Here is a 27,378-nt window from a genome sequence, read left to right on the forward strand (position 1 = left end):
TGTGTTCATAAGTTCTGTTTCACATTGCTAGGCAACTGTTAAAATCTTTGTGACTTATTTGCTCCATGAAAGATCCAGGTAAGCAGCAGCTTTTAATGCTTCTTTCGATAGCTTCTGAATTTTCACCTGAAACTTAAAAAGTCAACCAAAAAAGTAGAGATGTTAATTTAAATGATGTCTTCTCCCTGGGTCAAGTCTGGACAGATGGGTTGTGCTGAAGACCAGGACGATAATTGCTATGCCCCAAGAGCACCGGCACAATCATCCAAACTCACCCAAGGAGAAAGGTATGTGAACCTTCCACTCCCAAAGAAGTATAGATCATAGCTCACTTCCAGAAGAAAAACTGAGTTGAAAGCAACAGGAATAAAATGGGTAAACACCCCCCCAATAAAAAACAAAACCCCAATTGGAAATTAGATTGCTGGAGACAAGCTTGGGAGCACAAGGATTTACCTGCTTCCTAGAGGACTGGCTTATGTTTGAAAGATTGCCAGATGACAGATCTGCTGGGAGATATATTTTACTAGAAAGCCTTCCAGTCCAAGATCAAGAAGTATGGTCATGAAGTTATCCATGCATAGGGAGTTCCTGGACAACAAACTATGCTGTATGTATAGCACGAAAGGCTAAATAAATATAATGTTGGAAGAAATATCCATCTGGTTCAGTTCCAATCTGGGAGAAAGACACTGGAAACATGGAGGCTGATTAAAAAGATGGTTTAATAGCAAATGCACTTTGATTTGATTTGATTTGAAGTTTATTTGTATGCCGCCCTTTTCCCTGGGGGGACTCAGGGCGGCTCACAACCAAAAGGGGAGGGGGGAGACAAACTTTTAACATATAAGACAATACATAATTAAAAAACACAACATTCATACCATTCGGGCGGGTTACAGTCTTAGCCCCAGGCCTGACGGGATAGCCAGATTCTGAGGGCTGTGCGGAAGGTCTGGAGGGTGGTGAGGGTACGAATCTCCACGGGGAGATCGTTCCATAGGGTCGGAGCTACCACCGAGAAGGCTCTCCTCCGCGTAGTTGCCAGTCGGCATTAACTGGCAGATGGAACTCGGAGGAGGCCTAATCGATGAGATCTAATAGGTCACGTGGAGGTAATTGGCAGTAGGCGGTCTCTCAAGTACCCAGATCCACTACCATGTAGGGCTTTATGGGTGACAAGTAGTACCTTGAAGCGCACCCGGAGATCGACAGGTAGCCAGTGCAGCTTGCGGAGGATAGGTGTTATGTGGGTGAAGCGGGGTGCACCCACAATCACTCGCGCGGCCGCATTCTGGACTAGCTGAAGTCGCCGAATACTCTTCAAGGGCAGCCCCATGTAGAGCACATTGCAGTACTCCAGCCTAGAGGTCACAAGGGCCCGAGTGACTGTTGTGAGAGCCTCCCGGTTCAGGTAGGGGCACAACTGGTGCACCAGGCGAACCTGGGCAAATGCCCCCCTGGTCACAGCTGACAGATGGTGTTCAAAAGTCAGTTGTGGATCCAGGAGGACTCCCAAGTTGCGGACCCTGTCTGAGGGGTATAATGTTTGACCCCCTAGCCTGAGAGGTGGAATACGTGCCGAATTGGTGGGAGGGAAACACAACAGCCACTCGGTCTTATCTGGGTTGAGCATGAGTTTGTTAGCCCTCATCCAGTCCCTAACAGCTTCAAGTCCCTGGTTCATCACGTCCACCGCTTCATTGAGTTGGCACGGGGCGGACAGATACAGCTGCGTATCGTCCGCATACTGGTGGCATTTTATCCCATGCCGCCGAATGATCTCACCCAGCGGTTTCATGTAGATGTTGAAAAGTAGGGGGGACAAGACCGAACCCTGCGGCACCCCATATGTTAGGGGCCTAGGGGTCGATCTCTGCCCTCCAACTAACACCGACTGCGACCTGTCCGAGAGGTAAGAGGCGAACCACTGCAAAACAGTGCCTCCCACCCCCACCTCCCGCAGTTGTCGCAGAAGGATACCATGGTCGATGGTATCGAAAGCCGCTGAGAGGTCAAGGAGAACCAGGATGGAGGCAAAGCCTCCGTCCCTGGCTCTCCAGAGGTCATCGGTCAATGCGACCAAAGCGGTTTCTGTGCTGTAGCCAGGCCTGAAGCCGGACTGGAATGGGTCGAGATAGCTAGCTTCCTCCAAGGACCGCTGGAGCTGAAAGGCCACCACCTTCTCAACAACCTTCCCCACAAAGGGGAGGTTGGAGACTGGACGGTAATTGTTAAGAACGGCTGGATCCCGAAGGGAGGCGGTAACAACCGACTGGATCCAGCCCCGTGTCACCTCCCTGCTGTTAGCAACCAGCCAGGAGGGGCACGGGTCCAGTACACATGTGGAGGCACTCACAGCTCTCATGGCCTTGTCCACATCCCCAGGGGCAACATCCTGAAACTCAACCCAGGGGTGGTCTACCAGATTATCCCCTTGTGCCTCGGCTGGATCTGCAGAATCGGAGTCCAACTCCGACCGAAACCGAGCAACTTTGTCCGCTAAAAACTGGACGTAGTCCTCAGCCCTACCCTGTAGGGGATCCCCCGTGTCCCTCCTATTTAGGAGGGAACGGGTTATCCTAAACAGGGCGGCTGGGCGCGACTCAGCGGAGGCAATCAAGGTGGCAATGTAAGCTCTTTTTGCCATCCTAATTGCCCTGATGTATTCCTTGATGCACGATGTTAGAAGTGCTCGGCTCGATTCGGATTTGTTGGACCTCCATAGGTGCTCTAGGCGTCTCTTCTGGCGCTTCCTCTCCCGGAGTTCCTCGGTGAACCAAGGAGGCCTCCTGGATCCACTGCCTCGGAGCGGCCGTAGTGGTGCAATCCGGTCAAGAGACTCCGACGCTGCCGAGTTCCAGGCAGCAACCAGAGTCTCCACCGGACTGTGGGCGAGAGTATCAGGAATAACCCCAAGCTCCGTCTGGAACCTCAAGTGGTCCATAAGTCGCCTGGGGCGGAATCACCTGGTCGGTTCCTCCTCCCTACAGTGGAGGTTTGGTCTCCGAAAGTCAAGCCTCAGTAGGCAGTGGTCTGACCACGACAGGGGTACGATCTCACTGCCCCTCAGACCAAGATCACAAGTCCACTGCTCCGAAAGAAATACGAGGTCGAGCGTGTGACCCGCTGAGTGGGTCGGGCCCCGAATTACCTGGGTCAAGCCCATGGCTGTCATGGAAGCCATGAACTCCTGCGCTCCATCAGAGTGTTCACCGAGCGAAGGCAAATTGAAATCCCCCAGAACCATAAGCCTGGGGAACTCAATTGCCAGCTCGGCTACCGACTCGAGGAGCGAGGGGAGGGCTGCTGCAACGCTGTTGGGAGGCAGATACGTTAACAGCAAACCCACTTGACCCTTGAGGTCCAACTTCACTAGTAGGGACTCACACCCGACAAGCTCCGGAGCAGGGATCCTACGAGGTACTAGAGACTCTCGGATAACAATAGCCACACCTCCACCCCTTCCCTGGGCTCTCGGCTGATGGAGCACCTGAAATCCTTCTGGGCACATCTCTACGAGGGGGACTCCTCCCTCCGGGCCCAGCCAGGTTTCAGTAATACATGCCAGGTCTGCCCTCTCGTCTAAAATTAAGTCCCGGACGAGGGGAGCCTTGTGAACTACAGACCTGGCATTTAGCGACAACAGCCTGAGACCAGGTTCCTGATTACTCGCGCCATCTGGCCTTGGAGTGGGACTCATAGGGCCGGAAGGAGAGATCTCTGTGACGTAGCGAGCCCTCCTTCCCCGGTAATGGCCAGCCCTAAAGTCCCCGCCATATCTGCCCCTCCCTGTTACGACCGTAATGCTACGGCCCACTCCGGTGTCCATGGTTCCCTCAACCACCCCTATGGCTCCCGCGTTCCTCGACAGGCCCTCCGAATCAAACACACTCATTTGTTCACTCAGGCAGTCCCCACATAATAATTAAAACACAGAAAATACACAGTAATCGGTAATAAAAAAGTGGGATCATTCACTCAATCACATACAGTCCCATACACTCACCATGCCAGTTAAAAATTACGCAACCGTGCGAAGTTCGTAGGCGGGTGTATAAAAAAGTAGATGTACAAAAAAGTCCAATCCGGTGAAATAGATGACGGTTGCAGAAGTAGGGAACAGATTGAATAATGTCCCTGATGTCCCTGGAATACCAGGGACAGGTAGCAGTTCAAGGGGTGTAATGGAGAGTAATGACGATGGCAATATTGACAGTCCACGGGCCGTAGGAAATAATAATGATGGTATATATATATGTATATATATATATATATATATATATATGTATGTATGTATGTATGTATGTATGTATGTATGTATGTATGTATGTATGTATATATATATATATATATATATATATATATATATATATATATATATATATATATATATATATATATATATATATATATATATATATATATATACACACCGCTTCATAGTACTTTTACAGCCTTCTCTAAGTGGTTTATTGCCCCCAACAATCTGGGTCCTCATTTTACTCACCAAGGTTGAGTCAACCTTGAGCTGGTGAGATTTTAACTGCTGAACTGCAGCTAGCAGTCAGCTGAGGTAGCCTGCAGTACTGCATTCTAACCACTGCGCCACCTTGGCTCTTAATGATGAACAGAACCACCAGCATTTATGGTTCTGGTGCAGCTGACAAAACTGAATTGAGAGAGGGGTTTTTTTATACCTTATTTTAGCCTTTGCAGTTGAGCTTCCTGTTCCTGTACAAGAACATGCGTTCTATTGGCTGTTGTCAGCCTACATGATGGGGTCATGTAGGAGTCATATAGGGATCATAGCTATAGGCAAAAGAGGAAATGCAAATCCTAAGTGTTTGAGCTTTTCTGGTCAGCCTCTGGCTTATTGTTTATCTGAGCTCCCAGGTGAAGCTTGGACTGCCCTGGGATGGTGCAATGTAGGTGCTTGTGTTCTGAAAGGGTGTTGAGCAATTCCTATTGTGGCTAAATGGCTTTGTCCTGTTTTGGATCTTGAGAGAGGGTGCTACATGTAATCCTACCATTCTGTCTTTGTTCAGACTTTGCTGCAGAGAGTTTCAAAATATCTTGTCTTGAATGGATTACCAAATCTGCATTTCTAAAAGGCACCTCCTCAGTTTCTGCTTGGAGGGAGGGAGACTGAAGCTGCTTCCTGCCTCTAAAAACTTGTTTCTCCATTAGGGAAATACAATATTCTGCCTTTTTAATATTTCCCAAAATATTTCATTCTTCTGGGTGATGACTTTCTACAATAACAAAGGAATTAAAAGTGCAGCTTACCTTAAAGTTTACAGCTAATAAACAACTATTTCAAATGCTAGACACAACAACATCAAAGATTCTGCATTACAGTATAGCAATAGCACTTAGACTTATATACCACTTCATGGTGCTTTACATCACTGTCTAAGCAGTTTACAGAGTCAGCATATTTTCCCCAACAATCTGGGTCCTCATTTTACCCACCTCGGAAGGATGGAAAGCTGAGTCAACCTTCAGCTGGTCAGGATTGAGGGAATCAAACTCTTGGCAACGTGAACAGAATTAGCCTGCAATACCGCATTCTAACCACAGTGCCATCATGGCTCTTACTTAAGTATAGCTGCTTAATTAAATGCAAAGAGAACCAAAAGGAAAACAAAAGTGCAACAAATATTGATTTCATCTTTTGTCATTTTTGTTCATGTATCTGTGGGAATCAAATATGACATAGTGTTTGTTGCCCACTCTATACAAGTGTATGTCAGAAACAGATAATGGAGATTTGGCAATCATCCAGTGAGTGATATGGAATATCACTGAATATTCTGCTGAGGAGAACAAAAGAACAAGGAAACAGAATGTTGGAATGGGCAACCTGAACCACATCATGAGTTTCTATGGTGATTGGGAACTTGTAAACAATACATTCAAAAGGAGGATTTTCCTCAAAAGGTGGGCAATTAGAATGGAAGAAAGAAAGCTTCAAATTGGCATGAGATGGTCAAGATGACACTCTGGGAAAAGGAAGACTCCAGCCATAGAAAAGATAAAATTTGGACAACTACGGAGGAAATATGGTTTGCAATGTTTTCTTACAGATATTTGTCTCCTAGCTAAAATACTGATATTTAGCCTTCCAATAATTTCTTAGAAAACAGAGGTGATGATGGATAGATGGAGGATGGATGGATGGATGGATGGATGGATGGATGGATGGATGGGTGGATAAGAGAGAGAGAGAGAGGGAGGGAGAGAGAGAATGGATAAGAAAGATCTGATTATCACTAAGATGTTGAATCTTTATGGTTGTAAATGTAGAACTATTTCTGAAAACTATGTTTTTGTTGGTGATGGTGATGGTGGTAGAGTCTTTCCAATTCATCAGAGAAATATAACTTAACCTGCTTCTTTGCCCTGCAGTGACATTGATCTCACTACAGAAACTATCAGATGAAAAAGAGTTTAAGGGTTTCTTCATAGGATGAAGAAAAATGTTCTAATAAGGATCAATAAAGAAGTCAGCAGTCCTGTAATGAAATGGTCATTTCATCTCCTGCTGTCAGTAAATGAGGTTATGGCATGACTTAAGTAAAAGACAGTATTTTTTTCCCCAAGGAATTTACAATCTAAATTTAGATGGAGAAGATCAGGAAAGGGCAAAGCAAAACAAGACTTAATACAAGTGAAAGCATTAATGATCATAGAGGACTTTGTAACCATATTGTCAGAATTACCAATGATGTGGGAAATTCAGAACAGAAATGTAAGAAACATGAATGCCAAACTCCGCTTACTGCCCCCCATGAGATTTTAAAAAATCAGCCTCTCCTCAGCAACTGAAAACATACCAGGTTGAACTAGTAACCTCAAATGGAATTAAGTGAATTCCAAAGAGTGGAGTAATTGCTAACTAATTTCTACTGCCTTGAATTGCTGCATTATTTATGAACTTTCATTAATTTTATAATGATTTTTGTACTATTGTTCATGGAGAAAATCTATCCAATGTAATCCTTGGAAGTTGAAAACTATTTAATGGCACATAATCAGTCAATTAATTATTGATGCTAATAAAGTTGTTTTTGTTTTATACAATTTGATGTTTCCTACCTTCAGAACAGAGATATAATAGCGATATATCTCTACTACACCTAAAGCTCTTTCAGTCCCCATAAGGTACCAGGTGATTCCCATTTATTAGGTTGATCTGAATATGTTACACATTTTTTACTATCAGATATTGACAGATAATCATTTACTTTTACATATTTACAGTACTGAAAATCCTGCTGAACCAATAAGCCCAAGGAAAGGTATTTTGGATTTATTTAGTTTTAACATTTCATTTCTATCAAACAAATATTTGATACAAAAACACATAACAAGTTATGCCTATAGACAGAGCATTTGTTTTGTATCTAATGTAGATAAACAGGTAGTCCTCAGTTAACAACAGTAATTGAAATCAGCAAATCTGATGTTAAGCAGCATAGTCATAAAGTGTGATGTCACTGCAGCTTCAGTTGTGGGTTGTTAGGTGAATCATGAGTGGTTAGACCAGGGCTGTCAAACTTCCAGCACATGGGCCAGATGCATCATACACTGGCCACACCCATGGCCGGTTTAGCAAAAGGGGGGAAAGTCCCGATACATCACTTGACTTTTCCCCCTTTTGCCTCATGACGACATGAGTTTTACACCCCTGGGTTAGACAAAAAATTATGCAGTTACCATTGGCAAATTCTTACTGTCTTCCCCATTGATTTTGCTCCTGGAAGTCAGTAATGAAAAGTCACAAATGGTGTTCGCATGACTGCAGGATGATGCAAATTTTGTAATAGTTGTGGTGCTGTTGCAACTTCAAGGTCTGGCCATAAGCCTGCTCATCCAGCACTGTTGTAACTTCAAATGGTTGCTAAAGGAATGGTGATCAAGCAAGGATTACCTATATAGTAGCAAGAAAACTGACCTAGACACTACACATATATTTATTTTTGTTGAGCAGCGTCATCATACACTAATGTAGTTCTGACAGATATGACTGAAAGATACCAGTCAGCCTGCTGGAACGTTATCCTAAAGTTCCAATTCTAGGCTTACATTGGAATTCTTACAAATATGAACTCAGTTGAACATACATGTGATTTGAGCAAATATGCAAGGATCAGTTGCAAGCACTTTAAACCATGAGGATTCCAATAGCAAATGTAGAAGCTGGTAGAGATGTTTGTTTTGCTGTTGGATAACCTATACTAGGCTGCTGCACCTGCTCTGACAACCAGGATTAGTACTGGAATAGTTTAATAATAGAATATTTTTGTTTCACTGTGTAATATAGATGTACCCTTAGAGCAAACTTCACACTTCGGATAATGTCGCTGGATGTAACAGATATGACTCAAATTACAGTTTAAATCAAGGATAGATTATAGCAATAGATAGAAGTAAATCTTCCCTATCTTGTTGTAATCTTTCCTTCTGGTTGTAGTGGGCTTCCATAATTGACCCCAGCAGAAAACTATTAAAGTATTAGACCAATTAGCATCTTTATGTCAGCCAAGATGAAGCTGATCTACCCAGCTTGTTGTTTTATGTCTTACGTTTTATGTCAACAGAAGAAGCCACATTCTCTGGAGTTTTAAATTCTGGGTTTCTTCTTACTGCCTTTCACTTGGCTTTTGTTAATGAAAGGGAATCAGTGTGCTTATTGACATTTTCAATATTCATTACCAAGCAAACTTTAGTTCTAAATGTAGCCGACCCCGAATTCCAGTAACTATGGCTGGGAATTTTAGACATGAAGTCAAATTATACTTATAGGACACAAATCTGGGAAATTATGTCTCCCCCCTCCCCCCGCCAAATATTGCTTTTAATGAACTAGTCAATAGGAACCATTATTTGAAATATAGCAATACTATTTTGTTAAGAAAAGTGTTGTCTGAAAAATAATATAGGTATAACTAGTCCTCACTTAATCAGAAACTATTTAGCAACTATCTGAAATTACAAGTGCATTGAAGGTGACTTTACCAGAGGCCCTCACACTTACAACTGCCACAGTGTCCTCATGAATTCATGATCCAGTTTCCTACAAACAGAGTCAATGGAGAAGTGGGTAGTAAAATCAAAATTGAAGTCATGTGGTATCTCATTTAAGAATCATGTTGCTTAGCAATAGAATTATCAGTCCCAATTGTGATAACTAAGTGAGGACCAGTAAAAATTTTAACTACCAGTTTTGTGAGCGTGGCTTAGTGGATGTGACAGGGGAAGGATATTGCAAAATTTCCATTCCCACTCTGGGCCAGCTAGAGATGGTATTTGCCAGTTCTCTGAACTACTCAAAATTTCCATCACTGGTTCTCCAGAACCTGTCAGAACCTGCTGAATTTCACTCCCGGTGAGGACTACCTGTATATCAGTGTGAAGAATGGAATTACCATATTTTCTGGAGTATAAGATGCACCAATGTTTTGAGGAGGCAATTTTTTTTAAAAAGCTTTTGCACTCTGCAAACCTCCCAAAAATGGCTCACTTTTCACAAAAACGGGCCCGTTTTTTTTCTTCAAAAAAAGGGGCACGGATAGCCTTTAAGAGGCTTATAAACTGCTTCTGGGGGTGGGGGGCAAAATTGAGCAAAAAACGGGTTTTTTACTTATTTATGTCCTCCCCAGCCCCCAGGAGCACTCTATAAGCCTCCTAAAAGCTATGAACGGCCATTTTGGTGAAGGGGCAGGGTTTCAGGAGGCAAAAAATGCTGCATTCAGTGTATAAGACACACCCAGATTTTCAGCCTCTTTTTTGAGGGAAAAAGGTGTGTCTTATACTCTGAAAAATACGGTCCAAACTTGATGAAGACAAGTAAAGTTTATGATTCAGGTTCTTAAATCAAAAGTTATTGTTATTATTCATAGTTGCTGGTCATGATAGGCATGTGATAATTAACAGGATTAGGAGCAGTAGGCCTCTTAATACTAGCCCCTGGGGAATATTAACAGAATGGCCCTAATGAATACATGTCCTGTTTGTATGCATTTGGCTGACTATATTGAATGCTGATTATATATTAGAATGTTGGACAAGATATTCTTTTGATTTCAATTAATAGAGACCTCACATTGTAACAACAGTAAAATATTTAGACTTCCATTTGGCACAGACAGGTAGGAGAGGAATTTGAATAAGTGACCTGGTTTATAAATATGCCTCAGGTTTCAATTATCCAAGTAAAGCCGGTTAGGCTGGAAAAAAATCAAGAGTTTAAGAATAAAATATGGACTTAAGTTGCTCACAATTTGTTCTAGTTTCAGAGCTTTTATGGTCGAATTGTTTCCTTTATCCCACTTAATGTTAAAGATAGAGATTAATTTTCCATCTGGACTGAAAGAACTTTCCCTGATAGAGCAGGTTTATAGAGCATCTATTATTATTTTTTAGCCTAGAACAGGGGCTCCAAACTTGGCATTTTTCAAGACTTGTGGACTTTTAACTCTCAGTCACCTGAGGAATTCTGGGAGTTGAAGTCCACAAAGTCTTAAAGTTGCCAAGATAGCAGACCCCTGGCCTAGAAAATATGAGCTAGCAATAGATAGCAATCGCATTTCTTTTGTGATATCATCATTCACATCAATTGAATGAATTGTTGCTGCCCTACTATCTGCCCCTATTTATATTTTTAGAAAGTAAGAGTTCTACAACAGCAAAACAAGTTGAGCCTGGAGGCAGCACCAGGCCACTAGTGTTCCGGCTCCATTCTAGCGTGCCTTCACTAGTCCGTGAAATTTTATTGGAACGTGGTTGGATTGAATATGATGAGCATGAGCAAGATAATGAAGACTGGAACTTGTACTGGAGGAATTGCCCTTTCCGGATGACAGAACACCAGAGCGTCAAACCATGGCAGAGACTCAATCACCATCCAGAAACCATCAGAATCACTCGGAAAGATTATTTGGCAAGACATCTGAAACGCATGAAGGGAATTTATGGGACCACCCTTTATGAGTTCAGTCCAGTGGCTTTCATCATGCCCAATGACTATATAAAATTTATAACTGAGTACTCCAAGGAGAGGCAAATTCCAGGGAAAAAGTTGAGTTATTGGATCTGCAAGCCGGTTGACAGGTCTCGCGGGAGAGGCATCCTCATTTTTCAAGACATTAAAGATTTTGTTTATGACTGCATGGTAATTGTGCAAAAGTATATCAGTAACCCTTTGCTTATTTCCGGATACAAATGGGACCTCCGTATTTATGTTTGTGTTACAAGTTTTTATCCCCTTACAATTTATATATATGAAGAAGGACTGGTGAGGTTTGCAACAGAGAAGTTTGACCTTAGATCCCTTGATAACATTTATGCTCACTTGACAAATACAAGCATCAACAAGTTTGGACCATCATACAGAAAGGACAAAGAAGTCATTGGCTCTGGATGCAAATGGACTTTTAGCAGATTTCGTGCCTATTTACGGAGCTGCGGTTTTGATGACCTGCTCCTGTGGAAAAGAATCAACCATATAGTCATTCTAACTTTGTTGGCCATCACCACTTCAGTACCATTCACTTCCAACTGCTTTGAGCTCTTCGGGTTTGACATTTTGGTTGATGAGAAATTGAAACCCTGGCTTCTAGAAGTAAACCACAGCCCAGGCCTGCGTTTAGACTGTGCCAGTGATGTCATTGTCAAAAGGAAGTTGCTCCATGACATTGTCGACTTGTTGAACTACAAGGAAGCTGATACTCTAAGAAAAAGCAGAGGGACCAATCGGAGGCTTTCATGCTTCAGCCAATCACAATATATGCTGACAACCCAGTCAGAGGTCCCACTGGATTTCCTGAAGTGTGGGAAAGGAATCAAATCAGCAACAACTTCCCCTTCTCCATCGTGTTTACAGATCAATAAAAGAACCCCCACCTATGGCAGAACAGTTAGTGCATATCCTCGTAAAACGTTGACTTCACAATTACGTGAAAAGTTGAACATGCCCCAAACTCCTATCCAATCAAAGCCATTATCCAAAAGCAGACAGATGTTAAGAACTAGTCATTCAGTATGTGAGTCTGTGCAGTCCACACATTGGTTTAACTCACTAGAGTTCTACACCCACAAGCCAACTATTCCTCCTTATTTTCTCTCAGATAAAGACAGACGGCCATTCCCCCGTGTAGGTGATTTTATCCTTATATTTCCTTTCAATGATGCAGCACTTGAAGCGTCGAAGAATGGAATGAATGTCAAAAGTGTAATACAGGAAATCCATAAATTAATAAGTAAAGAATTACAACCAGAATATCAAAAATTAAATAAAGCTTTAGTTAACCAGTAGACAAATGGTTGGAGCAATTCTATACTCTTTTTGATGAAAGAACTTGAAAGCTGATAAAAAAAATATAATGTGTGCCATTCCTATACTAGACTTCCTCAACCTTGTGACCACCAGATGTACCAAACCAAGACTTATAATTTCTCAGACAATAAAATCAGTAGAATCTAATACATCTAGCAGGAGGGAAATTTTGGAAGTTTTTCCTATATACTTCCAAATTTTCTTCCCTTTTTTTTTCTTTTGAAACAATTCTCTTCTCGATATAAGTGCAAATGTTGGGGAATTTGCAATGACCTCTTTCAAAATATTGTTATTATAGTTATACAAATAATGGAAACAACAGAGATACAATATTAACCAATTTATTCAGATTGTGGCATTTGAATCAATAAACAGTACAAACAAGTAGTATCGCTTGTATTAACATATCATTGTTTAATTGTAAAAAGACTTTTGGTCACTTTCAATTTGCATTCAAGTTCAGCATCAAAATTACAGAAGTAAAAACAAGGTCAAATAGCCTGTTTCCCATGAACATGTCAAAAATACAGAATTCTTTTCTGTGGTCTAACATAGACATGCTCATCCACACATTCATCCTGTCACTGAAGGACCACACAGGATCCAAACACAAGATGTGACACCAGGTGAGCCTTCCCAAACTCAGAACCCTCTATATGAGGTCATTGGACTACAAACCACTGATTCTTTGCCATGCAAACAGAGATAATACTCATTATACTCCAACACTTCTAAAAATCACCAACTTGGAAAAAGATGTATACTAGGGAAACAAACAAATACAAAGACAGTTGAATGACAGGGAGACTTGGACACAGAGCTCCTGAAATTTACACATCTTAGTACCTGAATTTCTTCACACAGCTGAAAAATATTACGGATATGCACTCCTGATGAGTGAAACCTCTCTGGATGCAAATGTTTATCCAGATTTCATTTCGCTGGAGCACCTATGGCATTTCTGTAACATGGTTTTTTTTTCCACACACGCACTTACAAGCTGAGTATAAAATGAAAGCTCATAATATTAAAACTAGTGGTGAAATTCAAATTTTTTACTACCTTTTGGAAAGAGGGGAGGGTAAAAACTATAGATAGACCTTGATGTCTGACACCACTGTATGACAGAATTTCCATTGTGTGGTCTGACCTAGGCTTCCTAAAAAGCATGAATCAGTGTCTTGGTCCCGGCAAAACCACTTATTTACATGACTGTGAATTCCTTTCATTCACAGTCAGCGAGGCTTGGCAAACAGTCTTTCAGAGGAATGCTTATCAACACGAACCTTATCTCACTTGGCAAGCTGTCAGATAACTAGTTTCCAAATGCAGGGCAAGGCAACACTTGGCACAGAGTCTCATATAGTCACAAACAGAACTTTCTACTCTTGAAACGACCAAAGGAACAAATTGTTTCCCACAAAAGCCCTCTCCCTGTTCACTCCCCTTTTGTTTCCTATGGGAGGGGCAAATCACCTCCAAGGTATGCCTTTACTCCCAAGTCAACCCTGCTTTCTTAGTTGTTCTTATCTTCTGGCAGCTCTGTGCATGGGCACACTGGGAACAGGCTCCAGCTGTTCCTCTGCCTCACTGCTGTCTAGTTCCCTCTCCGCCTCCGACGCAGAGCCCTGGTATGAGCTTTCCTCAGCCTCCAGGATTGGCCCATGTTCCTCCCCAACCTCCTCACTGTCTGATTGCTGCCAGCTCCACTGGACGCCGGCGGGGCACAGCATATTGCTAGGCAAGGCAGTGGGTAAGTCAGTTGTGCCTGATTATACAATTTATTTTGCAATGATTAAGTGAATCCCTGTAAGTGTTAAGTGAATTGTGAAGTTATTAGGTGAGTTCAACTTCTCCCATTGACTTTGGTCATCAGTTGTTGGCTGGGAAAGTTGCTAATGGCAATTGAAAGACCCAGGGATAGTACAAGCACCCAAATTTAGATCACACGACTGTGAGGATTCTATGACAGACATAAGTGCAAGGACGGGTTGTAACTCACTTTTTTTTAGTGCCATTTATCTTTAAATAGTTGCTAAACAAATGGTTGTAATTCAAGGATGACTTTTACCTTCCTGTTATATACAAAACAGCTTTTTCATTCAGCAACTACTTGATTGGTGCATGTAGTCATTTCCACCTAACTACTAGCCCTTCTAGCTCCAGATATATCTATTTTTATTGCTGTCTTTTCACACGTTTTAAGAGGCATTGCCACAGCCTCCCTGGCTAAAGGATGTATTTTCTGGCCTCATTGCACACAACAATATAGTATGAATGTTAGCTTGATCTCATTGTGATTTGTAAATCACTGTTTATGGCTTGGCATGTTGTGAGAATCCAGTCAGTTATGACTAATTCAACAAACCCTGGCTTAGCAAATAATGGCTCAGCTAATCACAGAAATCTCAAAACTCAGATCCTGGGAAGGTGATGTTGATCATCTCAAAACTGGTGATATTTTAGAAAAGATAGTTTACATTAAAAAAATAAAAACATTTTCCTTTGCCACATACAAAAGGCTACAGATGAGTACAAGCATTCAAACTTGCATGATAAAAATTATGATGATCCACACAGGAGTGCAACAAATGACAAAAGATTCGCAACACCTTCACCCCAAACTCTACAGCTTATGTATTTCCATCAGGCCTCTGGATGCAGCTATGTGTGATGACGTTATTGCATCTGTGTCAATTTCTGACATCACCACAATGTGTTCCACAAGCTAGAGGTCGTTGTGACTGATTAATTAGAATATACTGTTTTTTTTTCTTTTAACGACCCTGTAATCCCTTGCATTGGAGTAAACTTGGGGCAACTGATTGGAGGTGAGCGTTTATAGCTGCATGCCCTTCCTGATGTGTCTGTAGAGTTCACAGCAGATTCATTGTGCCCAAAGCGAGAAATATCTGCCGCTATGTAGGATCGAACTCACAGCCTCTAGAATCAGTGTTTCTCAACCTTGGCCACTTGAAGATGTCCGGACTTCAACTCCCAGAATTCCCCAGCCAGCATTCTGGCTGGGGAATTCTGGGAGTTGAAGTCCGGACATCTTCAAGTGGCCAAGGTTGAGAAACACTGCTAGATTATGAGGGGAGGGCTCCACTTCTAGGGCACTATGGCGGTCCATTTAGAATATACCATATTACTTCTATGATTTTAGAGTTATAGAGGTTCTTGATTCTTCCTCACAACTTCTCACAGCTCAAACAAAAGCTAATGGGGCCTGCAGTCTTTCACCATGATTCCAGAATTCCTTTCCACTTCAGGCAGATGGGAGCAACCTTTTTTTTTCACCACTCTTTCAAAAATAAATTCATATTGAACATCACTATAAGATCTTTTTTTTAAAAAAATGCTGATTATGTCACTGTTTACATTAATTTACAGCAAACCCGTATTCTATTTGCATCGCTTACATTTTGAATTTTAATGCTGGTAGAAGGCTTTCGGAAAAAAACTGCAAGGTTTTACAACTCAGCAGCGTTGTAAGGCCTCCATTTAGGAGAATGAGTCATTCGTTGAGAATAAGCGCTTCCTTGTCATTCGGCATTGGGACCCGTTCAGCAACGTTATTGGTTTCCCACTGGCCATTAGCATATACAGTCCTTATAGTACCGTCAGGGTACTCTCTTCTTTTCGACCCAGCAGTTTGGATTTCCTTTTGCCCATTATGAAAGTGAATGGTTTTATCTCCATTTCTGTAAAGAAAATAAATCACATGTGCTCAAACTAATATCTTCAAAATAATATGGGTTCATATCAGGTTTTTACTTTTATAGTTATAATGTACACTGAAGATGGCATTTAATTTCGTTTAAGTTTAAGCTAAAACTAAACTTAAACTTCAACTAAACTAAACTAAACTAAAGCGCTTAAGAGTCAAAGCATTTGCCCAGTGCAAAGACAAGGAATTCCTGACCCCAGGAATAAGCATCTTTTATAAGTTTAGTAAGACAGTCAGTAAGCCAGATAGCTATCAGACAAGGATATTTTATTTAACGGAGATTAACTAGGGTTCCTCAGAAAAAGTGTAACAGAAACAAAGCACAGGTTCTACCTAGCCTTAAAGTCAAGAATAGTTTATGCATGTAGTCTCAATCTATGACAGGTCTCTTAATGACCGTTTGAAATTATATCAAACCCTTCCCCAAAACTACTTATGACACCATTTTGAAATTCTGACATCATCTCCCTGCGATCACAGGACTGCATTTTGGGCGCGTAGCAACCAGCCTGCATTTACAAGCCATTTGCAGAGCCCTCTGATCATATGACTGTGATTTACAACGCTTTTGCCAGAAAGCACCATTTGCTTCCAATTTCCAGCAAAAAATACCCCATAACAAACAATGGATTTGCCTACCAATGTCCACATTCATTTCAAGTCAGTACCATTGTCTTCTGTGTCCAGTCTATACCTCTGTAAGGTAAAGGTTCCCCTCGCACATATGTGCTAGTCTTTCCTGACTCTAGGGGGCGGTGCTCATCTCCGTTTCAAAGCCCAATAACCGCTGTCCAAAGACATCTCCGTGGTCATATGGTCAGCATGACTAAATGCTGAAGGCACATGGAACGCTGTGATCTCTGTAATTACTTACTTTTCTACTTTAACCACCGTGCCATCTGGGAAAATGGTTTCCTCAAAACCTCCACCATAGCGACGTTTCACTGTCTGGTTCGGAAAGATGATCTCTTCAGTACCATCAGGATGATACTTTTCTGTCAAAAAGGGCATCATTCAAAATTCCCTGTAAACTAAATTGCCCTGGTCTAAATTGCATTATGAATAAAATACACACAGATGGCTGTTTTATATATAGTGATCTAACAATAGCAGACGACAACAATTTTCTTGTGTTGGAATGGTGGCCCATTTAAATTCTAAACCTGCTGAAGCCTCATCTTCCTAATTAAGGGAAGGTAGTTTACATATATTATTTCCCAAGCAGAAAACAGATGAGTAGAATATGTACAAAAAATCAATGTTGTAATATAGTAGCACGCTATTATACATAATGCATGTAACCATATATCGTAAAATGCAATTCTCCACTGGGAAAAAAAAATACAACCTAATAATATTTTACAATCACACTTCCAAAAAAATGCCTTCCAAATGTAAGGCTACATACAATAGATGAAGGCTCCAACTTTGGTGGTGTTTAAGACGAGATTAGGCAACCATTTGTCTGAAATGTTATAGGGCAGCGATGGTGAACCTTTTTTTGCTTGTGTGCCATAAGGGGGGGAGCGCAGGGGTGGTCGTGTGCGGATGTGCCACACCCATAATGCAATGCACAACCCCCCAGCGTGCATGTGCGCATGACAGGTGTGACTCCCCCATTTTTTGCATGCTTTTTTTTGTCCTCCCCAGGCTCCATTGGCGAAAACAGCCTTCCCCACCCCCCCAAGAGGTTTGCTCATAGGGCCATTTTTAGTCCTCCAGAGCCTTCAGGGACCTTCAGGATGCTTCTCTGAAGGCTCTGGGGAACTAAAAACAGCCTTACAACCAAACTGGAAGTCTGTTCCCAAACTTCTGTTTTGCCCTTAGGGCCGATTTTTTGTGTTCCAGAGGCTTCAGGGAAGCTCCTGAAGGCCCCTGAAGGCTCCGGAGGGCTTAAACCGGCCCTATGAGGAAACTGGAAGTCTGTTCCCGAAAGTCCGGTTTGCCTTTGGGCCAGATTTTTTGTGCTCCGGAAGCTTCAGGGGAGCTCCTGAAGCCTCCGGAGGGCCTCGGGGGGGGCGGCTGTTTTCACCCTCCCCAGGCTCCGATAAAGCCTCTGGAGCCTGGGGAGGGTGAAAAATGGCTTTAAAAATGGCTGAACTCAGCTGGCCAGCAGGCAATGCCTCTCATGCCCTGATAAATGGCTCTGCGTGCCACCTGTGGCACGCATGCCATAGGTTCGCCATCCCGGTTATAGGGTTTTCCGTATAATGTCCCTTCCAATTCTGTTATTTGTTAGACATGTTTCTGTTTAAATATGACTTATAAATGTACTTTCTTTTTCTGAAGACAATGAGTAAATTTCTGCTGATTTTAATACAGCCAGCATATCACTAAGGATTGATAATGAAAACTATAATCTTATTCCCGATAGACCTGTCTACTTTGCAGTTGTGACAATGTGCATGATCATTTGCTTCAAACAAAAGAAACAATGTGCCACTTTTAAAAAATGTCAGTTTCTGACGTAATGTCATAATTTTTACTTTCCTATAAAAGAAACCTGCAGAAAATCTGCCTGCCTGCCTGCCTGCCTCCTGCCTACCTACATACCTACCTACCTATCTATCTGTTTAAATACAATAAATTATAAACCTTCATTTATAATAAAATGTTTCTGCTGATTCTAATACAGCTAGCATACCACTGTGGATTGATAATACAAACTGTGTCTCCTGCTCCAGACAGATCTGCTTACTGTGAACAGCCCAAAAAATCTCTATTGAAGGGCAATAAGGAAGTTAATATAATACATGAAAAATACGTTGCCTCTATTAAGCCATTATGTTTCATGGTCTACACCAATGGTGAAATCTGTGGGCATGGCTTGGTGGTGCCACGTAACTGGGTGGGCGTGACCAACTTTTTTTCACTTTTTAAAGCATTTTTGTCCTGCCAGTTCAGGTGAATAGGCAGGATAAAAATGCTTTAAAAGGTGGAAAAAAGAAGTTCTGATGATCGCACGGCTCACAGCTGATCTGCGCAATCGGAAGCTTTTTTTTTTCCTACCGGTTCACAGAACCAACGTCAATTATCCCTACCAGTTTGGCCAAACTGGGCTGAATCGGGAGGATTTCACCCCTGGTCTACACAGGTCTTCAGAGTCTATTTTGGTGGCCATTTCATAAGGAAAGTGGTACAAAAGCATGTAACTTTTAATCTGAAGTTATATTGCTATCTGTATCAACTGTGGATGTGTTGAAGTGTAGTTTCAATGGCCAAAGTAGTTTAGGATCATGTAGGATGTAGTCCAACAAATCTAAATAGGGAAGAGTAGTCTATTATCTACCACCTAACATTGCTGAAGAAGTTGGTTTAAAACTTAATATGCCAACATCACATACCAATCTGATCATTCGGAAACTGCAGCACCTCCAAGCCATCTGGATAAATAGTCCTGCTTGTCTGTGCATCTCCATAGTAATAAATCTGAAAAAGAGGGAACAAATCTTGGTTGCTTACCATCTCTTCTCCCAGATATATTTTAAATAAAACTTTTCCTTTTATTTAATATCTTTGTGACAAAAGTATCATATTTTTCATAGTATAAGACGCTCCAAAGTATAAGACGCACCTAAATTTTGGGGAGGAAAACAAGGGGGGGGGGAAATCTGCTTCTGTCTCCCAACAATTTGCTTCCTTGCAACAAACAGGAAACAGTACAGACAATATACACTGTTTGTAATATTACATTTCAGACTATACTTTCACCCTCTTTTAGGATGACTCCTGCGAGTCCCTTGGACTGCAAGGTGATCAAACTGGTCAGTCCTAGAAGAGACCAACCCTGACTGCTCTTTAGAAGGCTAGATCCTGAAGATGAAACTCAAATACTTTGGCCACCTAATGAGAAGGAAGGACTCACTGGAGAAGAGCCTAATGCTGGGAAAGATTGAGGACAAAAGAAGAAGGGAAAGAAAGAGAATGAGGTGGCTGGATGGAGTCCCCGAAGCAGTAGGCATGAGCTTAAATGGACTTCAAAGGATGGCAGGGGACAGGAAGGCCGGGAGGAACGTTGTCCATGGGGTTGCAATGGGTCAAGACACAACTTCACAACTAACAACAGCAATGTTTAGGAGTGGGGGTGGGGTGGGGAAGGAAGAGAAGGAACCACTATGTTTTTCAATTCAAGTACTTTGTATGCATATGCAAACACAAATACAATATTAATACAGCAGCTGATCCCAGTATTCCTCAGCAGTCTAATCAAAATGCAGATGCTAAAATGCTCTGTATATAATAGCATCCCTCAAGAACATTTTCTCAACCTCAGGCCCTCCAGACTGTCTGTAGCTAGGGCTGATGTCTGCAATTCCATTTTTAAATATATCTTCAGGCACTCTGGGAAGACTGATGGTTTGAACAGCAAAGATGGCCCGGAGGTTGAGTTGATGCTAGCAGGAGCTCTCTGAATTGTTTAAAACAAATCAGCAGGGATTTCCTATTTTAAAGGACTTAACAAGAGAAGTCACAAAATGATCCTGACCCAAACATTACACGGGTAGTCCTTGCTTGATGACTGCCCTGTTCAGCAACTGTTCAAAGTTACAAATCTATTGAAAAAGTAACTTTATGACTGGTCCTCGCACTTATGACATTGCAGCTACTCATGGTCATTGGAGCAAGAATCCAGCATTTTGAAACCAATGGGTGTTTATGACCATCATAGTGTCCCATAGTCATATAATCACTATTTGCAGATTTCACAGTCAGCTTCTGACAAGAAGAAACAGTGGAGAAGCCAGCAATAAAATTGCACCACAGTCACATGAAATCTCACTTAATGGCCCTGTAGCTTAGCAATAGAATTGCCAGTCCCATTTATGGTAATGAAGTCAGAACTACCTGCACTAACCAAAATATTTTTTTAAAAAGGCTTACAGAATGCCAAATAGACTGGCAAATATAGAAATGCTGTGAGTTGCATTCAGGTCTGCTAATTGAAAGAAATTCCTGTATTCACGGGCTACTGGTTCTTGAAATTTCTTAATTTTAATTATTTGACTCTTGCACTAAGCTCCAGCTTGGTGTTAAATGAATTTAAAAATACACACATTCTGCAAGCCTGAAATTGGTCTACCTTTACTATATTATTCAAGGTTGTTCAAGGGTTTCATTAAGTTAGACTTCTTTATGAACTTTCCCATGATCAGCCAAGGCAAAATAACACTCTAGAGCATTCGCTGGCTGGGGAATTCTGGGAGTTGAAGTCCAGATATCTTCAAGTGGCCAAGGTTGAGAAACACTGCTCTAGAGTCTAGTAACACTCTTGTTATAACAGAATAACAGAGTTGGAAGGGACCTTGGAGGTCTTCAGGGCAACCCTCTGCTCAAGCAGGAGACCCCCATACCATTCCAGACAAATGGTTGTCCAATCTCTTCTTTAAAATATCCACTGTTAGAACATCCACAACTTCTGAAGGCAAATCATTCCACTAATTAATTATTCTAACTGTCAGGCAATTTCTTAGTTCTAGGTTGGTTCTCTCCTTGATTAGTTTCCATCCATTGCTTCTTATACTGCCTTCAGGTGCTTTGGAGAATAGATCGACTCTCCTCTTCTTTGTGGCAGCCCTTTAGATATTGGGACGCTGCTATCATGGCGCCCCTAGTCCTTCATTTCATTAAACTAGACATGCCCAATTCCTGCAACCATTCTTCAGATGTTTTAGCCTTATGCATTATTGAAATGGGAAGACTATGGAATTATATGCTGAAATAAATGTGTTCATATTTTGCTGCAACGAAATGACACAGCCTCCTATTTACCTCCTTTTTTCTCAAGATTAATCATTCAGAAATCAGAGTCCGTTGGTAAAACTGTAGCTTTAAAGCAGAGCGATGGAAACAAACATACTCACCACTGTCTGATCTGCTAAGATCTTTTTAATATCGCCATTGTAAAAAGTAACAGTCACTGTCTTTTTATCAGTACTAATTTCCATCTTTGTACCATTGGGGTATGTAGTAATTCTGCGTCCATCGGTGAACAGCTGCTTCACCTTTGAAGCAAAGACCAGATGTTTGAGAATACACATGCATCCTTTCTTGTATGGACAGCCACAACTCGTTATTCACATGTACATAAATTCATTTATAAATTCTCTTTCATTCATTTACAGTATTTCTATGCTGCAATCATCCTGACAAAATTTTACAGGAAGGCCAAGAAGGTATCCTTCTCTATTTGTATCACCTGTTTCCAACATTCCTCTATCATTTTCCTTCCCATTAAAAAAAATTGTCCAGGGGGAAAATAAAATGTAACTCTTGTGCAAGGCCTTGTGACTGGCAAAACGGAAGCCCTCCATCTGGAAGCTGATAGAGTGTTAATGTTGTGCTACCTACATCTATTCTCAAAGTAAAAAAAAAATGCACTATTTGGGGCCAATCAAAATATGGCAGCAGGAAGCAAATAAAATTCCACTCAAACTGGGATAAACTTTTCTTAGCCCCAACTTTAAAAAAAATATCAAATGATATTGGAACCCTTTCACATGTTTTGTAATTGCACTTCTGGGTGGGAAAAAAGTTGCTAGTATTTCTATCATGAAAACATCTTCCCTTTGCAAAACAAGTAAAGAAAGGGAAACAAATCCACCTTCATGAAAGTGATAGTATTTTTCATCATAATTTATTACATTTATATGCCACTCAACTCCCAGAGAGTCTTGTGAGAACGGAAGCTAGGTTGCACACCCGCTCAAAGGATTTTTGCTCAAATCTTGCAACACTCAACTCAAACTCATTGAATATTTTCCTCTGAGTATTTCTACAAAGCAAGAAAAAGGATGGTGGGGAAGGGGCCTAAATACCTAGATGATTCCTCAGCCCCTTGAGTCATGAGGCTAAACCTGCCCTGCTGGTGGCTCTGTTTCCTTTGGTCTTTATTGATTGAAAATAGATGGTGCTTATTACTATTTTGGATTATTATTGTGGATGCTTTATCATGTATATTATGTTGTTAAGGAGTTTGCAGGGCTTTTCTGTTTTAATACTCTGTGTGCTCTCTAGATTCACTCTTGAAAGATGTGCAGCTATATACAGTAAATTGCTTAAAATATATAAACAAATCCAAAAATAATAGTAACAAAATCTCAGCATCTACATTGGCTACACTCCCACAAACTCTATAGGAGATACATACATACATATACACACACACACATACACACACACATACACACACACATACACACACATACACACACACATACATTCACACATACACGTTATTATAAAGCCAATATAGAGTTGCAAGTCCATTAGGTTCTATAATTGTTCTGTCCCAAGCTTCTAATATATACTGACGTAGACTTGGCTGTCTGCCACAACTAAGGAGGGAGATAAGCAACCCCTTGGCTAGGAGCTTAGAAAATTATCTCTATGAAAACAAGGCTTGAATTCACGAAATTCTCCCAATCTTTCACTACGCCTGGATTAGTAAACTGTTGTTTCCTGCAAAATTCCCCTCCCATTGCCCCACCTATAAGCTCTCCGGGAGGGGCCAATCAGTAGCCACCTGTTCCTATTTCTTTCTGTGAGCCTTTTTCCAAAGCTGCTCCCTCCTCCTCCTCCTCTCAACCCTATGCATACGTATGTCAGGGACAGCCTCCCTCTGTTCTTCCTCACTGCTCCCTGACTCAGATGCCATCTGGTGGCCAACAGGTCTCTCTAGTCCCTGCTCTGTCTTCCTCAGCCTCAGGGCAGTCCCATAGTGTTCACTGCTGTCAGATTCCATCAACAGCTCAGCCGGCCGCTGTTGGGCCACAACACTAATCATAATTATTTATATGTAACTTTTATTATAAAGCTTTGTATAAAGGGTTATATTTGACCTGTTATTCCTGTTATATTTGAGCTGCTTTTATGATGCTGCCCTGTGTTACAGATGCATTTCCTTCCTTGCTCCAACTGTTTTTGGGACAGACGTAACATGCAGCATTCTGCAAAGCTAAATTTCAATAACTTTCAATTAATGTACAAGCAGCAATCTCAAGGTTTCTTTAAAGAGAGAAAGAATCCTGCTGCCAGTCACAAATGCTGTTTTTATGAGATTCACGTCTGGCACAAATTGCATTATAAATTCAATTTCTCTACAAGTCAACATAATCAGCATCTCCTTGGAGACCGTCAGTCCTGCATGGGGTGCTCCAATTTGCACGTTGATGAATTGCCATATGGCACAGACATATGCCTGTAATAGTTTAATTTTCGCATTATGTGACCCCCATCGTACCCAAACCAGCTGTATGGGAAGAAGGAGCACCTAGGAGATTATGCAAGACCTCTCGGAGAGCAGATGGGGAACACACTTCCGGCAAATAAATTTTTCAAAAGAGGTGCCAAATGAAACTAACTGCCCAGCATGCCTGGTACAACCTCAAATTAAGGATATTTATAAAAGACAGTTCCATTTTATCCAGCAAATTGCATTGTCCTGAAGCAAATTGTTTTGTCCTGATACCCAAATTGAAAGCTCCTACATCTTTTATCTTAAAACAGCATCAGCTCTTTCTTCACCTGCAGCTTCTCTGATCCATATTATATATTTACTAGTACCCACACTGCTTTTCTCTGTTTGCAGCTCAAATGGCTGGAACATATTTTGAACCAACTTAAAAGTCAAAAAGTAATATAGGAGCAAAGTGAGCGGAGACATTTGAAACAGGGATGATAAAGACAGAAAATGAATCATACACATGCACACATATGTACCATACACACATCTATGGTGGTTCTCAATCATCCAGGTCATGATTGTTCCAAAGGTGCTTTCAAAAAGCAACTGGACTTTCTTGATTTGATCTTGATTCTTCCCACCTCCCACAACAGTTGAAGAAAGAAGAAAGGTGCCATGTCTTCTTGTAGTCTATGTCCCATTAACCATGATTTAGGATATCAGTATATGTCTTAAGCAGGTTTGTGTCTGTGTGTTTGTTTGTGTGTTTGAGAGAGAGGGGGGAGGGGAGGGAGGGACAGAGACAGAGAGAGAAAACCATGTGTTCAAGCAAATACTGCTTTCCAAAGTTCATATTTCTTATTTAATGCGTAAATGTACAACATCCCCCTTCAGGAATGGAGAAATATCAACTGTTACATACTGACAAACAGTATGGTAGTTTCCACCAAGGTCCTCTGTTCCGGCAGGAACAGTATTCAAATCTGATTGGTTGAAAGGTCTGACAGCTCCCTTTAAAAGGGCTGCTGCCAGACAGAGTCTTTGCTGGATTGTACATAGTTGTCACTTAATAAAGAGCTGTTTGTTGCTGAAGCCTGAGTCTGCCTCATCCATTCACCCTATGAATGGCCACTGGCGACGAGGATGGGATTGGAAGGCAACTAAACACCAAAAGAGCAAATACAATCCAGCAAGTCAATCCAGCCCGGAGCAAAGCGCAGCATCGAGCAGCCACCTTAAAGCGGATAATTCAAATCCGCTTGCCGAGACAAGATGACTACGCATGCCCCACCAGCTCCATACAACCCAGCCACCAAGCACTGGGACTCGTATATGATGAGGTTCGAATTCTTCCTTGAAGCCAAAGACCTCCTGAGCCTATCTGAAGGCTGGAAGAAAGCAATGTTCCTGAGCTACTGCTGACTAGATGTGTTCGAGATGGCTAAAGACTTGTCTGAACCAACGCCGATCCAGTCGGTTGTTTGGTTGGTCCTATAACAGACGCTGCGAACACACTACGCTCCCAGACTGTCTAAATACATGCGGAGGCACAAGTTCAACCTCCACAACCAGAAGGAAGGTGAAACAATCAATCAATATGTTGCCGCACATCGGAAGGCTGCAGCCTACTGCGAGTTCAGGGACTTAGATGAACTCTTGCTGGACATAATTATTTTTTGGTGTTCCGGACATCAGTTTACAGAGGAGGATGCTTGCCAAAACAAACCTCACTCTACAAATTGCCCTGGATGAAGCCAGGGCAATCGAGTCTTCAACCAAGTCAATGGAAATGCTGCAGAGGCAGAGCAGCCCAAAGAGTGCATGCAAAACTGTGGAGATGCATCGCGAGACTACAGAGCCGGAAGCTTCAGAGAGTGAGGATGGGATCTACCGCATGCACACCGACTGCAAAGAATCGGAGTGGAAATTTGAAACGCATTTCCCGCCTTGTGTCAGCTGTGGCAGGTCTGTGGCAACCACCAGAGATCGGCTTACCGCTTCCGGGATGCCATCTGCCAGTGTTCCGGGATGCCATCTGCCAGGATGCCATCTGCCAGTGTTGCGAACAAAAAGGGCACATCACCAGGGTCTGGAGAAGCAAGTTCCCTGCAGCACCAAAGCAACTGAAGCGCCAACCTGCACGCCCGAAACTGCCAAGAAGAGACTCATGGCAACCACAGCCAAAACAGCTTGGGGCAGAATCCGGCGCAACTTTCCAGACCACCATCGATCAAGCACACACGCCACAGGCTAAAAAGCTAAGAGTCACCATCCTCCTTGAGGAATCTCCATGCTCCATGGAGATTGACACAGGGTCATCACAGACCATTATGTCCTGGGCTACGCTTAAGAAGGCTGTCCCCAACTTGAGGAGGCATAAGCTGAGGGTTCCAGATCTACACATGAGCGACTACCAGGGGAAACAAAGGCACTTTTCGAGTGCAATTCAAGTCCTTCGATGGACTGCTTCCTGTGATGGTGGTCGACGGAGCCCTGCAGAGCCTCCTAGGTTTAGACTGGTTCAAATCCCTGGGACTGGAGGTGACCGGAATCAACGCCGTTTGTGATGAGAGCACCGAAGAATACCTTAAGGAGTTTGAGGACATCTTCAGCACTGGTCTAGGAAAGCATGCGGGGACTCCAATCTCTTTTAATTTGGACCCCAACAATATCCCCTATTAGGCTTATACCCAGGAGAGTGGAAAGTGCCTTGGCCCAGAACCGGGATTTGGTTCCCCTGGTAGTCGCTCAGGTGTAGATCTGAAACCCTCAGCTTGTGCCTCCTCAAGTTGGGGACAGCCTTCTTAAGCGTAGCCCAGGACATAATGGTCAGTGATGACCCTGTGTCAATCTCCATGGAGCATGGAGATCCCTCAAGGAGGATGGTGACTTTCAGCTTTTTATTCTGTGGCATGCATGCTTGACCAATGGTGGTCTGTAAAGTTGCGCTGGATTTTGCCCCATGCTGTTTTGGCCATGAGTCTCTTCTTGGCAGTTTCGGGCATGCAGGTTGGCCCTTCAGTTGCTTTGGTGCTGCAGAGAACCCGCTTCTGCAGACCCTGGCGATGTGCCCTTTTTGTTCGCAGCACTGGCAGATGGCATCCCAGAAGCGACAAGTCGATC

The 27,378-nt window shown here is 42.2% G+C and overlaps 2 protein-coding genes and 1 non-coding gene across 5 annotated transcripts in view; 2 read left to right on the forward strand and 1 right to left on the reverse strand.

The window, feature by feature from the left end:
- The first annotated feature begins 57 nt into the window (after positions 1-57).
- Positions 58-20,807, forward strand: LOC106554462 (uncharacterized). The gene is made up of 3 exons (XR_015697004.1): positions 58-78; positions 7,267-7,304; positions 19,795-20,807. It is a non-coding gene; the product is annotated as an uncharacterized LOC106554462 (transcript).
- Positions 10,738-15,324, forward strand: TTLL2 (tubulin tyrosine ligase like 2). Its single transcript, XM_087718186.1, has one exon. It carries the CDS (start codon positions 10,865-10,867, stop codon positions 12,320-12,322), a length of 1,458 nt encoding a protein of 485 aa, XP_087574312.1. The 5' UTR covers positions 10,738-10,864; the 3' UTR covers positions 12,323-15,324.
- LOC106554465 (uncharacterized) overlaps positions 15,423-27,378 on the reverse strand; it is a 38,655-nt gene continuing 26,699 nt past the window's right edge. For all 3 annotated transcript variants that reach the window (XM_087718184.1, XM_087718185.1, XM_087718183.1), the window contains 4 exons: positions 21,935-22,075; positions 19,418-19,502; positions 16,948-17,068; positions 15,423-16,047 (listed from right to left, as the gene is read on the reverse strand). In XM_087718184.1, coding sequence (XP_087574310.1) covers positions 15,861-16,047; positions 16,948-17,068; positions 19,418-19,502; positions 21,935-22,075 — 534 coding nt within the window. In that variant the 3' untranslated portion in view covers positions 15,423-15,860. The remainder of the gene's footprint in view (positions 16,048-16,947; positions 17,069-19,417; positions 19,503-21,934; positions 22,076-27,378) is intronic.

The sequence above is a fragment of the Thamnophis sirtalis genome, unplaced genomic scaffold, assembly GCF_051295495.1.
Source record: "Thamnophis sirtalis isolate CommonGarterSnake01/CBP01778 unplaced genomic scaffold, rThaSir2_p1.2 scaffold_6, whole genome shotgun sequence".
NCBI classification, from domain to species: domain Eukaryota; kingdom Metazoa; phylum Chordata; class Lepidosauria; order Squamata; family Natricidae; genus Thamnophis; species Thamnophis sirtalis.